At 40.0% G+C, this 16,274-nt stretch overlaps 1 protein-coding gene across 1 annotated transcript in view; it reads right to left on the reverse strand.

The window, feature by feature from the left end:
* The window catches only part of LOC129639570 (fibrous sheath-interacting protein 2-like), a 61,303-nt gene that overhangs the window by 18,160 nt on the left and 26,869 nt on the right, over positions 1 to 16,274 (reverse strand). The window contains exons 9-13 of the mRNA XM_055564708.1: positions 13,475 to 13,575; positions 11,606 to 11,651; positions 10,427 to 10,512; positions 7,702 to 7,762; positions 3,180 to 3,216 (exon numbers count right to left, since the gene is read on the reverse strand). Of these exons, the coding sequence (XP_055420683.1) occupies positions 3,180 to 3,216; positions 7,702 to 7,762; positions 10,427 to 10,512; positions 11,606 to 11,651; positions 13,475 to 13,575 (331 nt within the window). The remainder of the gene's footprint in view (positions 1 to 3,179; positions 3,217 to 7,701; positions 7,763 to 10,426; positions 10,513 to 11,605; positions 11,652 to 13,474; positions 13,576 to 16,274) is intronic.

Here is a 16,274-nt window from a genome sequence, read left to right on the forward strand (position 1 = left end):
CTACTTCTTAAAGAGGGCAGTGATATTAATGACACTTAGTTTAGAAGCCCCAAAGATAAGGCCCAGTTTTTCACAGTTTAATTTTCCATGTTATAAAACTATAAACATAACCTTTCTGTTCCTAACCTTTTCCTCCATACAACCTTACTTTAGTCCCGAAAATAACTGGCCAACCACCCCTTGAGGATTAATGTAACAAGACTAAATTTTAGTCCATCTGCCTAATCCTTCTGAATATCTAAGTTTTAATTTAATTGTAATTGGTGATCCTCTATTGGTACCTCAGGCCCCTAGCTTGGGGTGATGCCTGATACCTCCTGATCATACATACATGTGGTCCATTCTATCACCAAATCTGTTTAATTATTACTACTGTTTACCCCATCACTATCTTATCACATTGGCATCCTCTTGTCCTGATTTTTTTGGTTCCTAATTCTATTTTATTAAGCTCACCTGACTGCCTCTTGAGAAACCTGTATGCCGGTCAGGAAGCAACAGAACTGGACATGGAACAACAGACTGGTTCCAAACAGGAAAAGGAGTACGTCAAGGCTGTGTATTGTCACCCTGCTTATTTAACTTATATGCAGAGTACATCATGCAAAATGCCGGGCTGGATGAAGCACAAGCTGGAATCAAGATTGCCAGGAAAAATATCAATAACCTCAGATATGCAGATGACACCACCCTTATGGCAGAAAGTGAAGAAGAACTAAAAAGCCTCTTGATGAAAGTGAAAGAGGAGAGTGAAAAAATTTGCTTAAAGCTCAACATTCAGAAAACTAAGATCATGGCATCCAGTCCCATCACTTCATGGCAAATAGATGAGGAAAACAGTGGAAACAATGGCAGACTTTATTTTTGGGGGCTCCAAAATCACTGCAGATGGTGATTGCAGCCATGAAATTAAAAGATACTTGCTCCTTGGAGGGAAAGTTATGACCAACGTAGATAGCATATTAAAAAGCAGAGATATTACTTTGCCAACAAAGGTCAGTCTAGTCAAGGCTATGGTTTTTCCAGTAGTCATGTATGGATGTGAGAGTTGGACTATAAAGAAAACTGAGCACCGAAGAATTGATGCTTTTGAAGTGTGGTGTTGGAGAAGACTCTTGAGAGTCCCTTGGACTGCAAGGAGATCCAACCAGTCCATCCTAAAGGAGATCAGTCCTGGGTGTTCATTGGAAGGACTGATGTTGAAGCTGAAACTCCAATACTTTGGCCACCTGATGTGAGGAGCTGACTCACTTGAAAAGACCCTGATGTTGGGAAAGATTGAGGGCAGGAGGAGAAGGGGACGACAGAGGATGAGATGGTTGGATGGCACCACCGACTCGATGGACATGGGTTGGGTGGACTCCGGGAGTTGGTGGTGGACAGGGAGGCCTGGCGTGCTGTGATTCATGGGGTCGCAAAGAGTTGGACACGACTGAGTGACTGAACTGAACTGAACTGAAGTTTACTGTGTATGTCTTTATGTTAGCATTAGAAAAAACAGAGAACTACGGAGGTGGAGGAAGAGGAGATGAGGTAAGTGATGGAATAGACATAATGCACCCACACTTGAGTATCAGGGAGCAAGGAGCTGCAACAGATCAAGAGGACTAAGCCAGAGGCCTTGAACCTGTGTTCTTTCCTGTAAGGTAAAGAGGTGTGGCATGGGTGCAATGGGCAGAGCCATACCAGATGGTATTCTAGCTGTGTTTTCTTGTGTTCTGGCTTGGAATTGTCCTGCTGCTGCTGCTGCTGCTAAGTTGCTTTAGTCGTGTTCGACTCTGTGCAACCCCAAAGATGGCAGCCCACCAGGCTCCCCCATCCCTGGGATTCTCTAGGCAAGAACACTGGAGTGGGTTGCCATTTCCTTCTCCAATGCATGAAAGTGAAAAGTGAAAGTGAAGTCGCTCAGTCGTGTCCAACTCTTAGTGACCCCATGGACTGCAGCCTACCAGACTCCTCTGTCCATGGGATTTTCCAGGCAAGAGTACTGGAGTGTGTTGCCATTGCCTTCTCCATTGTGTTCTGGCTTGGAACTGTCCTAGGCTCAGCTAAAGGTATCTTAACTTGTGTATTTGTGAGGAATGAGATAGCAGCTTTGGGTCATGTGCATAGTTCTTCATCTTAGCTGATTTTTATAATAAAGCGATATCCAGAACATTTGCTGTTGAAAAGACTCAAGTGATTCTGTAGTTCTGTAGTCTAGGATGATAGTGGGGACAGGAAGAAGAGGCAGGCAGGAATTAACTCTCTACAATGCACACATTCTCTCACCTTTATTTCTTGAAACTACCTTGATACTGAGCTAGTCAATTTCTTTCCTTCAGCATCCTTGTACCCCATGAGCCCACCGTAAATGAAACTGACTGCAATTACTCCTACCTCAAAATCCTTTTCTAAGAAGCCTGGTCTGAACATCAACATCACTAACCATCATACACTACTTCCCTTTACCTAACCAATTCATCAAAGTTTGGGATTTATAAAAATTATCCTGAACCTAATTTGGTTTGTTGAGGGTTTATAAAAGATGATAGGTATGTACGTTCCATCAGGAGGTATTTTATATGCATGAACTATTATTAAAATTTGAGGGGAACAGGACATCAGCAGAATGGGTGGCCATCAATGTTTGAGAGCTGAAAGGCCCCAGGCCAAAAGAAAACTTCTCCATTGGCCTTTATTTTAGATCATGAGAGATTGATTTACTTTGGATGAAAATGCAAATATCCTTAGGGGGTAAGAGATTACGTCATTAATACTATATGGTAAACTAATTTATCATCATTTGAAAACCAATAACCTCAAATGGTACAAGTTATGCATTTTTGAGTGGGGACAGGGGAAAAGAACAGATCCAGATCCTAGAAGTAGTAATGCTACGTGAAAGGGGAGTCAAAGTATTGCCTATGAGGAGAGCCCAGGACTAAAGTGAGATCAGAGGAGGAACTGGAAGAGCATGAATGATTAACTTTGCCTACTTTACAATTTTAGCTTAGTCCTGAGAGGTTGCAAAAGGTGAGACTTTTACTACAGACAAGTAAAACTTCAAGAGTAGAGGATTCAGGCAGCACTTTTGTGTAATTATTATTTTTTCCCCTGCCTCCCTCCCTCTCTTGTGTAATTATTTAAATATTAATTTAAAATAACACATTCCTTTATTAGCTTTCTTAGATACTTACCTAATGGGTGAGTCGTGAATGAAGGAGACTGCAGGAGCTGCAGATGAATTTTCAGAGAGAAAAAGAAAATTACTATTTGTTGGTATCCTTCACAGGCTACTTATAAAATTGTAATTAAGGCTGTGGTTTTTCCAGTGGTCATGTATGGATGTGAGAGTTGGACTGTGAAGAAAGCTGAGTGCCGAAGAATTGATGCTTTTGAAGTGTGGTGTTGGAGAAGACTCTTGAGAGTCCCTTGGACTGCAAGGAGATCCAACCAGTCCATTCTGAAGGAGATCAGCCCTGGGATTTCTTTGGAAGGAATGATGCTAAAGCTGAAACTCCAGTACTTTGGCCACCTCATGCGAAGAGTTGACTCATTGGAAAAGACTCTGATGCTGAGAGGGATTGGGGGCAGGAGGAGAAGGGGACGACAGAGGATGAGATGGCTGGATGGCATCACTGACTCGATGGACTGAGTCTGAGTGAACTCTGGGAGTTGGTGGTGGACAGGGAGGCCTGGCATGCTGCGATTCATGGGGTCACAAAGAGTGGGACACGACTGAGCGACTGAACTGAACTGAATAGGTCTTTTTTTTTAAAAAATACATTTATTTATTTGGCTGTGCTGGGTCTTAATTGCAGCCTCAGGATCTTTCATCTTCGTTGTGGCATATGGGACTTTTTTTTTACAGCATGTGGGATCTCGTTCCCTGATCAGGGATTGAACCTGGACCTCCTGCATTAGGAGTTTGGAGTCTTACCCACTGGACCTCCAGGGAAGTCCCTTAATAGGTCTTTCATTCCCTGCTGTCAACACTCTTTTTAAGTCCTCCAGGGACTACCAGACAGGCATCAAATACCTTAAGATTTGGGGTGACTGCCTACCTCATCAGCCTCATCTATGGTCACCATTCTCTGCTCCAGAAGTACTGAACAACACACAGTTCTTCTGCCTTCACTATTTCCCTTGTAACTCAGGTCCCTTTTTAAAACTTCCCATCCTTTAGGACTCATTCAGGTTGTGTCACCTCCTTCAGAGAGCCTTCCTTTATATCTTCCCAGATAGACAGGCGTTCTCTGTCAAGCTCCTGAAGTGCCCTATACATCCCTCTGTTATAGGACTTACTATGCTGTACTGTACTAGTTTACAGTGCCTGGCATATAGTAAGCACTCAAGAACATTTACTTGTTCAATTAATTCTTTAACATATGTATTGACTCAATGTTCATTCGTCTTCCTGTCATTAATCTCTTCCCACTTAAATACTAACATGCTTTGTATGCCGTCTAGCAAAGTTCCATAAGTGGATTTTAGTAACTATTTCTGGATAATGATACTAAAGCAAGTCTTCATGTAGAATATGTCCATAGGAATACTGGGATGGTGTATGTCAGTTATGCACGTGTGTGCGTGCTAAGTCACTTCGGTCATGTCCAACTCTGTGCAACCCAATGGACTGCAGCCCACCAGGCTCCTCTGTCCATGGGATTCTCCAGGCAAGAATACTGGATTGGTTTGCCATGCCCTTCTCCAGGGGATCTTCCCAATTCAAGGATTGAACCTGTGTCCCCTGCATTGCAGGCTGATTCTTTACCTCTGAGCCATTGAGGAAGGCCATCAGTTATGCACATACATGACTAAACAGTCTTAGACAAACAGAATACTTTGAATAATAAAAAGTAATGTTACCAATTAAAAGTCATTTCAAAGTCAGGGTGAATAGCTATTGTTCTCCCAATGAATATAACATGTATTTTGAATAATCAATGAATTCCAATGATCTGCATCAAAGTTAACTTCAATTCTCTGTACTTTAAGTTTCTTTGTGTGTGAGTGTATGTTTGAGTGTGTACAGTTTTGAAAGGAAGGAGCTGGAATTAATAGTGCATATACCTGAAAAAATAAGTGTGAAGAGAATACTGTTGTAGTGTTTTTAAAATACGTCTACAAATTCTTTGATAATGCTGTCTCCAAGTGGTGGAGGTTAATTCTTTTCCCCCTTGAGTGCAGGTTGTACTTAGAGACTTGCTTCCAATGAATAGAGTGGAAGTGATGAGTGGAAGTGAGAGTGTGCTGAGACTAGGCTATAAAATATAGTGTGGCTTCTGCCCCTCTCTCTTGGACCACCCACTCTGGGAGAAGCCAGATGCCATATCATGAGGATACTCAGAGATGTATGCAGATGCCCACATGGTGAGGAACTGAGACCTCCCGCCAACAGCCATGTGAGTAAGCCACCTTGGAAGTGACCTCTTCAGTCCCAATCAAGACTTTAGATGACTGAAGCAGCCCTGGATGACATCTTGACTGTAACCTCATGAGAACCCCTGAATCAGAACCATCCAGCTAAGTTGTTTCTATATTCCTAACCACAGAAACTGTGAGATAATGTTTTTTTTAAGCTGCCAGGTTTTAGGGTGATTTGTTATTCAGCAAATAGTAGACCAAAAAATTAGAAAAGACATATAACAGTTGAATAATATAATCAATAAGTAGAATTTAAAATTCATTTAGAGCCTTACAGCCTTTAAATAGAGAATATATATTTTTTGTATGTCTATGGAACACTTTCAAAATATCAATCACATATTTGGCCACAAAGAAAATGTCAACAACTTCAATGTGTTGAATATTTACAGGCTACATTCTCTGAATCTAACTTTAAAAATGTGACTGAAAATATGAATTTCTTGATAATTAAGAAACATACTTAAGGATAACTCTTAGATCAAAGATGGAATAAAGAGGAGAAAGCATAACCTACCTTAAAAAGAACATTTATATCAAACCTATGGGAACGGCTTTTATTATTTCCCATAGGTTTTGACATAAGGCATTCCTTTAATTTCTTCTCCCATGCATCCCAGACCAATATCTATAACTGCCCCCTTGACTGCTCCACTTAGATGTCCCACTTGGATGCCCTCAGGCATTTCAAACACAATATATTCAAAGCTGAACTAAATATCTGTCTTCCAAACTTGTTCATCTTTCTGTATTGCCTATCTGTTGAATGGCACCACAATCCATTAAGTTGCCTGTACTAGAAATATGGGTGTTGTCTTCAATTCATTCTTCTCCCATATTCAATCAGTAGCCAGATCTCATCCATTTGCCTTTCTTAGTCTGAGTCAAATCTGCCCAGCTCTTCATCTTTACTGCCACTGACTTTGTTTAGGACTCATTTCTAGCTTTGACTATTATAATAGCCTCTTAATTGAAATAAGGGGCAGTGTGGTATTGTGGTTAGGATTGGTTGAGTAAGATAGACCTGGCTTCTAAAACCTTGGCTTTGCCACATGTTACGTGAAATCTTGGGCATGATAATTTACAACTCTGAGACTTAGTTTATTCATGTGTAAAATGGTAGGTAAAACAGTTATGTTGTTCAGAGGGTTAAATGAGAGAATACAGTTTAGCATAGTACCTGGTACATAGTGAGTGTTCAATATGCTATTATTTTTATTGTCTCATTGTCTCAAGTCTCCTCACCTCTAATTCTGCTTTCCTTTTTTAGAAAAGGCAAATTCTTTCCTTCTTTTTTGGGTCATTTTTTGAAGTTTAATTAATTTACAATGTTGTGTTAGTTTCAGGTGTACAACAAAGTAATTTAGTTATATATATATTTTATATATATATATATATATATATATATACACATCCCTTTTCAGATTCTTTTCCATTACAGGTTATTACAAGATATTGAATATAGTTCCCCATGCTATGCAGTAGGTCCTTGTTGTATATCTACTTCATATATAGTAGTGTGTACCTATTAATCCCAAATTCCTAATTTACTCATCCCCCCAACCCACTTTCCCGTTTGGTAACCAGAAGTTCATTTTCTATCTCTGTGGGTAGAAAAGGCAAATTCTGACCATATTAGGTTCCTGTCAATATTCTTCGATAGTATACTTTGATAATAGGATAAAAGGTAGATCTCCTGGCACAGCTTACCAGAATCTTAATGATCAACTGATATCTACCAGTTGATCTATCAAGCTTCATCTTCTGTAATTCTGACTTGAACTTTTAGCTAAAACAATTCTGAAAAAAAATCTGCATTTCTACAAACCCACTAGGCTCTAATGTATATATCTTGGTAAATGTATCCTTTCTCCTGGAAGTTCTCTTTCCATTTGTCTGCTTAGAAAATTCTTTCTCTCTTTTTTTTCTTATAAATTTATTTATTTTGATTGGAGGCTAATTACTTTACAATATTGTATTGGTTTTGCCATACATCAACATCTCGTCCTTCATGTCTGAGCTCGTGTGGCATCTTCTGTAGAAGCTTCCTTGTCTCCCCTATGCTTCCGGTGGACTTTGTATTTGCCTCCTTTATTGCACTTATTATATTGTGTTGTGATTACTGGCATGACTGTTTTATACTACACTGTAAAATCCAGGATAGGAACCATGGCTTCTCTACTTTGTTCAGTAATTAGTATAGTGCATGGTGTGTAGCAAAAGCTTAGTAAATGTTAGTTGAATGTATTAATGCATTGCAGGATTTCCTTAATAGCTGTTGATAATGTTTACCTGGCTCATAGTTTAAGCTTGATTTCTTGGCCTTTTCCCCATTCAAATCAGCACGTGTCACCTATACATGCCACAAGAAAAATGAAAACAAAAAAAATCCTTAAAGGAGTTTTCAAAGAATTTGAACATCACCTATGTCTCACAGAAATTTAATAAAGTGATTTTAGAAGTCTATTTATCATAAATATACATGTTTTATTTGGTTTCCATTACTTACATAATTCAAAGGCTTACAGAGTTCCTAGTATGCTAAAATTAATTAACTGAAGAGTACGCTGACCAGCATGGAAGGCAATCAGTTGAATAGCTAAAAAGAATATGTGTGGGTTTTAAAGAATGTTAAGCACAGGGGGAATGCTGTGAGGGAGCTTGAAGGCAGAGGGCAGCTTTTCTGCATATGTGGGATGTGGCTCTCTCAGTTGGCCAAGAGCTCTACCTACTTAGGTAATCATAAGGAAGAGAAATCCAACAGAGTAGACTTTGTTTTTTCCTAGGCCTGAGAACTGAACACAAGCCACCAGAAATACATTTCTTGACACTGATGGGATGGGTGAAATAAGCTGGAAAATAGTATTGGATTTTGTTGTGATAAAAGTGGTCATACTATTTCTCAAACCAAATTAGGTATTTGTGACGATTTGACTGGACTCAAGATTGCCGGGAGAAATATCAATAACCTCAGATATGCAGATGACACCACCCTTATGGCAGAAAGTGAAGAGGAACTCAAAAGCCTCTTGGTGAAAGTAAAAGTGGAGAGTGAAAAAGTTGGCTTAAAGCTCAACATTCAGAAAACGAAGATCATGGCATCTGGTCCCATCACTTCATGGGAAATAGATGGGGAAACAGTGGAAACAGTGTCAGACTTTATTTTGGGGGGCTCCAAAATCACTGCAGATGGTGACTGCAGCCATGAAATTAAAAGACGCTTACTCCTTGGAAGGAAAGTTATGTCCAACCTAGATAGCATATTCAAAAGCAGAGACATTACTTTGCCAACAAAGGTCCGTCTAGTTAAGGCTATGGTTTTTCCTGTGGTCATGTATGGATGTGAGAGTTGGACTGTGAAGAGGGCTGAACCCTGAAGAATTGATGCTTTTGAACTGTGGTGTTGGAGAAGACTCCTGAGAGTCCCTTGAACTGCAAGGAGATCCAACCAGTCCATTCTGAAGGAGATCAGCCCTGAGATTTTTTTGGAAGAAATGATGCTAAAGCTGAAACTCCAGTACTTTGGCCACCTCATGCGAAGAGTTGACTCATTGGAAAAGACTCTGATGCTGGGAGGGATTGGGGGCAGGAGGAGAAGGGGACGACAGAGGATGAGATGGCTGGATGGCATCACTGACTCGATGGATGTGAGTCTGAGTGAACTCCGGGAGTTGGTGGTGGACAGGCAGGCCTGGCGTGCTGCGATTCATGGGGTCGCAAAGAGTCGGACACGACTGAGCGACTGAACTGAACTGAACTGAACTGACTTACTCATATTGTCCAATGTATTTTATTTTAAGGCCTTAAAAAACAGATGGTCTAAATTTGTTTATTGCTTATTTTGGGGGTAACATATGTACTGATAGTATTAAGTTTGCCATCCATACTATACTCAGAAAAAACTTTTTTTTCTGACTCTATAGTGAGGCATGGAGAAGGAAATGGCAACCCACTCCAGTATTCTTGCCTAGAGAATCCTGTATACAGAGGAGCCTGGTGGACTGCTGTCCATAGGGTCGCATAGAGTCAGACATGACTGAAGCGACTTAGCATACAGGCATAGTGAGGCAAGTGAAAAAAGTTATTAACTCCTGATGTGCAACTAATATACTGTCTTAAGGTAGTTAAGATTCTTTCTTCAGATACTGAGAATACAGATTATGGATGTTAATACAGTAGCACAGCACCCTGGACATAGCAGGTGTTTCATAAATATTTGTTTATATAGAAAAGCATATTGTGGCTAACATGTTACATTTGAAGAGTTACATATAATTGAGTCTGTCACTTACTATGCATTTAACATAGGATATAGGAAAATGTGTTAACTTTTTAGAACAGGTGAGTCACTTAATACAGCGCTAACGGAGCCAAGGATGTGGGTTTGAGTCTGAAAGTGAATGACCAATTGGTGACCCACAGAGATGACAGATGCTGTGACCAGAGGCTGTACCCTAAATGTTTGTTGTCAATTTCCCACCATCGACTGAGTGATCACTGACCACAAAGGGGAGAAGGTGAGGCCGTATGGCTGCTTCTGTACAACCCATCAGCATGAGTGTTGCTTCCCGTGTGAATGGACTTGAAGCTCATCTTTTAAGAAGCCTACATACTAAGAGCTAAGTGAGAACACTCACATTGTTTCTGGTAATTTCTATTAAGAATTGAGACAAGTATTCAAATTTTGGGTCTATTTAACACATTTAAAATCTCAGGCTCACCATTTTTCTTTTGTTAGCTTACTAGTTGTTATTGATACTCCCTACACTTAGAGTATGGCAACACTAACACAACAGATAGCCATAAGCATTGGAAGTCTGAAGTGACAGGATTATTACTGTGGATTCGCATTTTGATTTTTTTTAAAATAAAATCTTTCTATAGGATGGTTAATTTCTGGGAATGAGACTGTTCTGAATTGTCATTTAATGAATGAAATTGTGTTATGTCAATCTTGATCCTCATTCTATACTTCATTGTTTCTGTGTGTATCTGGGACAAAAGAAAAGTTACTTGCCTGTTGTTTTGAAGTATCCTGTAGAGAGTATTTACATATACTTGGTGTTTTCGCAGAAACACCTGGACTCTGAAGTGTAGTAATTTCTAGGGAAAAGAAGAGGTAACTTTAAATATGAAAAAATCATATAGTTCTCCTTGCTGGGCTGCCATAAAGTCTAAGATTACCATAATCGAGAATGTATGTATTTATGGACATTAAGGCAGTATCTCTGACTATAAGATCCCCTTTTGTGAAGTCCCCTGCTTACCAGCTTCCAGGGGCCACTGCTGCCATTAGGGACAAGCCTGAACTCCCTGGCTCTAAGTTACTTTGCCAGCTAAACTTCTCAACACTCCCCTGCCCTAGAGCAAACTGTTCTGCACTTCTTTCAGTAAGCAAAGGGGAACCACAGAGGACTTTTGGGTAGAGGAATTATATGTCCAAAGCTGTATTTCAGGAAGGTTACATTCACAGCAAAATGTAGGACAGATCAACATGAAAAAGAGATTGGAGACTAATTATTACGGTGCTTAATGGCACAGGAAGCATGAATGGAAAGGAAGGGAAAGTTATGAGAGAATTTAAGGAGGCAGACTGGACTGGAGCAAATAGCAAAGAGTCAAAAATGACTCAGGTTTTGTGCCTGAATAAAGTTAGGAGGAACAGAGCGCTGGTTTGGGGATGAATCTGGTTTTGCACATGTTGGATCTGAGGTACTCATGGGCCGCCCAGGTGAAGATGTCCCAGCGCTCTTAGTAAGTGTGGAGGTTATGCATGGGAATCTTTTATGGAGATGAACAGAGACTTAGCTAATCTCTAGTCCAGCCCTGGGAGATGGGAAACAGGATGGATTTTTATGTCTGGGGAGAAAAGATGGTAAAAGAGACCTTCCTGGGGAGAATTCTCTTCACTGGGACTCTCTAATGGCTGCATTGTCAGGAACTTACAGAGGCAGTCACAGCAGAGACTCTAACTTCCTCACACCTTGTCGATTCTAGAAGGCCTATTCTCCCAGCAATCACTTAAAAATGTGATGCTTATATTTACAACCATGAATAATTCTTCTATCTTCCTTTATCAAATTAATCATGGATTTTATAATCACAGAAAAAAGCATAACTTGGAAGACTATATGACAAAATGAATTATTTAACCAAAAGATATAAGAGCAATTATAAATATTGTTCATTTTCTTACCTCCATCATTTGAAGGATATGACATCCTAATTGTTTCTCTATCTTTCTGTATGGTTTAACATTCAAGAAAAAAATTAATTAGTAATTATTCTTCTAAAAGACATTTCTGCTGATTCTAAAGCAATCAGAATAATACAGTATCTTATCTCCCCCTTCCCCTCATCTCTACCACTCTACTAGGTGCTGGTCTCAATGCTAATACATATTATTAACTTCTTACTGGCTATCTTTTACACGTACCTCACTTTAACTAGTTTAAAATGAAGCTTATATTGTACCCATGTATGCTATCTTTTCCTATCTTTTCAAACTTGCTACTTGTCTGTCTTCCACATTTTGGTTATAGGTATAATAGTCCTATAACCAATGATAATCATCCAGTGCTCCATTCCAGAAAGCATAGAATTGTTCTGTTTATTTCAGATAAGGCTAGTTTAATCCAGTCTAATATTTATTGAGTACACTGCCTGGAACTAAGATACATAATTCCTGACCTCAAGAAGTTTATCACCCAGTAGAAAAGACAGACAAATATGATGGAGGATAATGAGCTCTGAGATAGAAGTAGGCCTCAGCACTATGAGAGCATACCAGACCTGCACACAAAAATTAAATCATCACCATCGTTGTCATCTCCTTTTCTCTAGGTCCACACATCTGTTGAGTCACCAAATCCTGACATTCTCTGACTCTGAAATATCTTAAATCTGTGGCCTCTGGTTCACCCTCATTGTCACAGCCTTAGTTCAGGCCTTTATCATTTTTATCTGGACTATCCCAGTAGACTCAAAACGATCTTGCCTCTAATCTCCTCTATGTAGCTATCTCACACTGCAACTAGAGTATCTTTTAAAACCCAAATCATTTTTATCTCACATCCTACTAAAAAACTGGCAATGGTTTTCTACTACTGAGAGAATGAATTCATACTTCAGCAAGGGATACGAAGTTCTGGCTTCAACCTACCATTTCAGTCTCTTCTGTTCCACTGCTCTGGTTTTGCTGGCTTGAGCTTTCATGCTTTCACTTAACACTGTAAGCCTGTCTGCAATACTGCCTCACTACATCCTCACATCTACTCATCTGAAAACTTCCCACTCATGTTTCAAGACCTAATTCAATGAAACTGAAGTCGCTTAGTCGTGTCCAACTCTTTGCAATCCTATGGACTGTAGTCTACCAGGCTTCTCTGTCCATGGGATTTTCCAGGCAAGAGTATTGGAGTGGGTTGCCATTTCCTTCTCCAGGGGATCTTCCTGACCCAGGGATTGAACCCAGGTCTCCTGCATTGCAGGTAGACATCTGCTTTACCCTCTGAGCCACCAGGGAATATTACAATTCAATGAAGCCCTCCTTTTATAAAGCTTTTTTAGATTTCTCTAGGCAGGGCTATTTCTCCACACTTTCTGTGCTTCATATTTTATACAAAGCAAAAGTCTTCTCTCATTTGACTGTAAGGACTTTTATTTATGTGTCTGATCCCTGGACAGTGCATCCCCAAGAGCAGTGATGTCTTTTCTATCTTTGTATCCTATGTCACCTACTTCCCCCCTTTCCCCTTCCTTCTACCTTTCCCTACTTTCTACTAGGACCTGGCCCACAGCAGGTTGTCAATAAACATTAGCTAGCGTCATCATCATCATTATCATCATCAAATATTTGTTAGTTTCTGCTCAACTACATGGTACATTTAGCATGAAGCTGACTCAGAACCTTCTCTATCAGGAAGACGGTTCAGATCTGTGTAGAACTCCATTATTTCTAACCAATCAGTACCATGCCCAGTGAATGGGGATATTCCCTAGAAAGAAAAATTAACCAGAAAAATGAGAGGCCAATACAAAGCACCTGAGACATACAGCTTTATACCTTTTGTTCTGTTGTTTTACTCTGCACATCATGTGGAGAATGCAACAAGGTTGATCTTCTTTCAGGAGTCTTTACAGAACTATATAAATGCTGGGATGGTCCTATAGGCAAATGAAAGAGAAATCATTTAATTTTTAAATTTGATTGAACTGTAACTGAAGTACAATAAACTCAACATATTTAAAATGTACCATTTGGCTTTGGCATATATATATGTATATATATAAACCCTTGAAACCATCACCACAATCAAGGTAAACATTTACATCATCCCCAAAAGTTTCCTTGTGCCCCCTTATAGTTCATCCCTCTCTCTTCTCCTATCTCCCAGGCAATCACTGATCTGCTTTACTATAAATTAGTTTGCATTCTCTACAGTTTGCTATACATGGAATCAAACAGGGGTTGTACCACCCTTTTTTTTGTTGGGGGAGGGTGATGATCTGGCTTCCTTCACTCAGCATATTTTGATATTCATCAATATTGTTGCCTGTATTAATACTTTATTCCTTTTTATTTCTGAGTAGTATCCCATGGTATGGATACACTAGTTTATCCATTTGCCTGCTGAAGGGCATTTAGGTTGTTTCCAATTTGACTATAATGCTGCTATGGACATTGATGTACAAGTCTTTATCTGAACATATATTTTCATATCTTGTGGGCACCTACCTAGGAGTGAAATGACTGAATCACATGGCAGATGTAGTTTAACTTGAGCTGCCAAAATTTTTTCCACAGTGGGTGTACCATTTTACATTCCCACCTGCAATGTCAGACAGTTCTAGTTGCTTCTGTTGCTGCTGCTGCCAAGTCGCTTCAGTCGTGTCTGACTCTGTGAGACCCCATAGACGGCAGCCCACCAGGCTCCTCTGTCCATGGGATTCTCCAGGCAAGAACACTGGAGTGGGTTGCCATTTCCTCCTCCAATGCATGACAGTGAAAAGTCAAAGTGAAGTCACTCGGTCGTGTCCGACTCTTAGCAACCCCACGGACTGCAGCCTATCAGGCTCCTCCGTCCATGGGATTTTCCAGGCAAGAGTACTGGATGCCACTGCCTTCTCCACTAGTTGCTTCAAGTCCTTGCAAATACTTGGTATGGTCAGTTACTTCAATTCTACTAGACATTCTACTGGGTGTGTAGTGGTATCTCATTGTGGTTTGATTTCTATTTCCCTAAGGAATAAAGATATTAAACAGTGTTTTGTGTGCTTATTTGCCATCTGTGTATCTTCAGTCAAATGTTTGTTCATGCCTTTTGCCCAAGTTTATTACGTTGTCACATTACATATATTACATTTTTCTATATTTTACATTTTTTTTAATGGTGATCATGCCTTCTAGATGTAGGTCTGGAGACTACCTTTTGTTGTACTCACTTTTGGGGCTTGAAAAATGAGAAACAGCCATTATGCAACAGGGCTATTTTTTAAATTTTATATTACTTTTTCATTTTTTGACTAAGTACAAGATCTCTACCCTCATCTTTCATAGGCTTTCACTTATCTGGGGGTAGAGCTAGGGAAGGAAGGAGAAGTTAGAATTTTTAACAGGACAAATGCAATGATGAACACCCAGGTAATAATATTCAATATCTGTCATCCCCCAAAATGATGACACAACCAAGACATTATGCCTTGCAAGCCATGCAGTTGTCTCAAGAATTTCCTTAAATTTTATCTTCCTTTTTGTGTAGAAACATCCTAGAATACTTAGTTGAGAAAATTCTTCATAGTGTCCTGGAGATACCCTTAGCTTACCAAATAAGGGTTATCTGGGCTCAGGAAGAAAAAGGATATGACTTTAGGAAAGTTAGGGGGAAAATGTCCACTCCTTTAGCAGCTCAGAGATGGTGGGAAAATGGGAAGGTGGTGAGAGTGACTGGACACCAAAGAAATCAGACAGGGCTTCACATTTTGCTTACTTTGGGCCTTGGTGCTTCAGATAACTGAGGTTAATGGAGAGAAAAGAACTATTGCTCAGCTCTCTGTTTAAGACTCTAGAAAGAGATTTCCTTGGCTATTCCTACTCTGACTCTTCCTCCTCACTGGGGTCATGGACCCCAAACTTTGTAATACACTGTGGTCAAGCAGAGCAAGGTTCTCGCTGAAGTTTTGCTTTCTTTTTCTTACAGTTTTAAAACATTTCAGCTTTACTGACTTATATAATGGACACATAAAATTGTAAGATAGCTAAAGTGTACATTGTGGTGATTTGATACATATGTATACTGTGAAAAGATTTCTCCCCCCTCACCCATTTAGTTAATTAACATATCCATCACCTCACATATTTATCATGTTGTTCTTAGCAAATTTCAATTATACAATACAGTGTTTTCAACTATAGTCACCAAGTTATACATCAGATCCTCAGACCTTATTCATCTTACAGCTGGAAATGTGTACCGTTTGACCAACCTCTCCCTATTTCCCCTTGAGGTTTTGCTTTCTTAAGCCACTCTTGGTTCCCATGTGGTATACACATGGCCCAGGAAGGGCTGAGGGTCTAGCTGGGAAGCTCGTCAAGGGGAGTCCCTGGGCTGGGGGTAAGAGGGCTCCTCCCAGAGTGTTATGGAGCAGGCAGTCAGGACTCAGGTGGCGTGGGAAATCCAGAGGGTTCTACTAAGCCCAGCGAGACCAGACCATGAGTCATTGCAGTGATGGCCAATTTAACTGTGAATGATGACAGGCCAAGCACTATCTCAGTGGAGATAAGGGCATGTCTCTGAAGACCAGAGGAGGCAGAGGACAAATAGTCATCCAAGCACCCTTACTTTATTCTGCCTCCATGGGGCTAT

This window comes from Bubalus kerabau, chromosome X, assembly GCF_029407905.1.
Source record: "Bubalus kerabau isolate K-KA32 ecotype Philippines breed swamp buffalo chromosome X, PCC_UOA_SB_1v2, whole genome shotgun sequence".
In the NCBI taxonomy this organism is placed as follows: domain Eukaryota; kingdom Metazoa; phylum Chordata; class Mammalia; order Artiodactyla; family Bovidae; genus Bubalus; species Bubalus kerabau.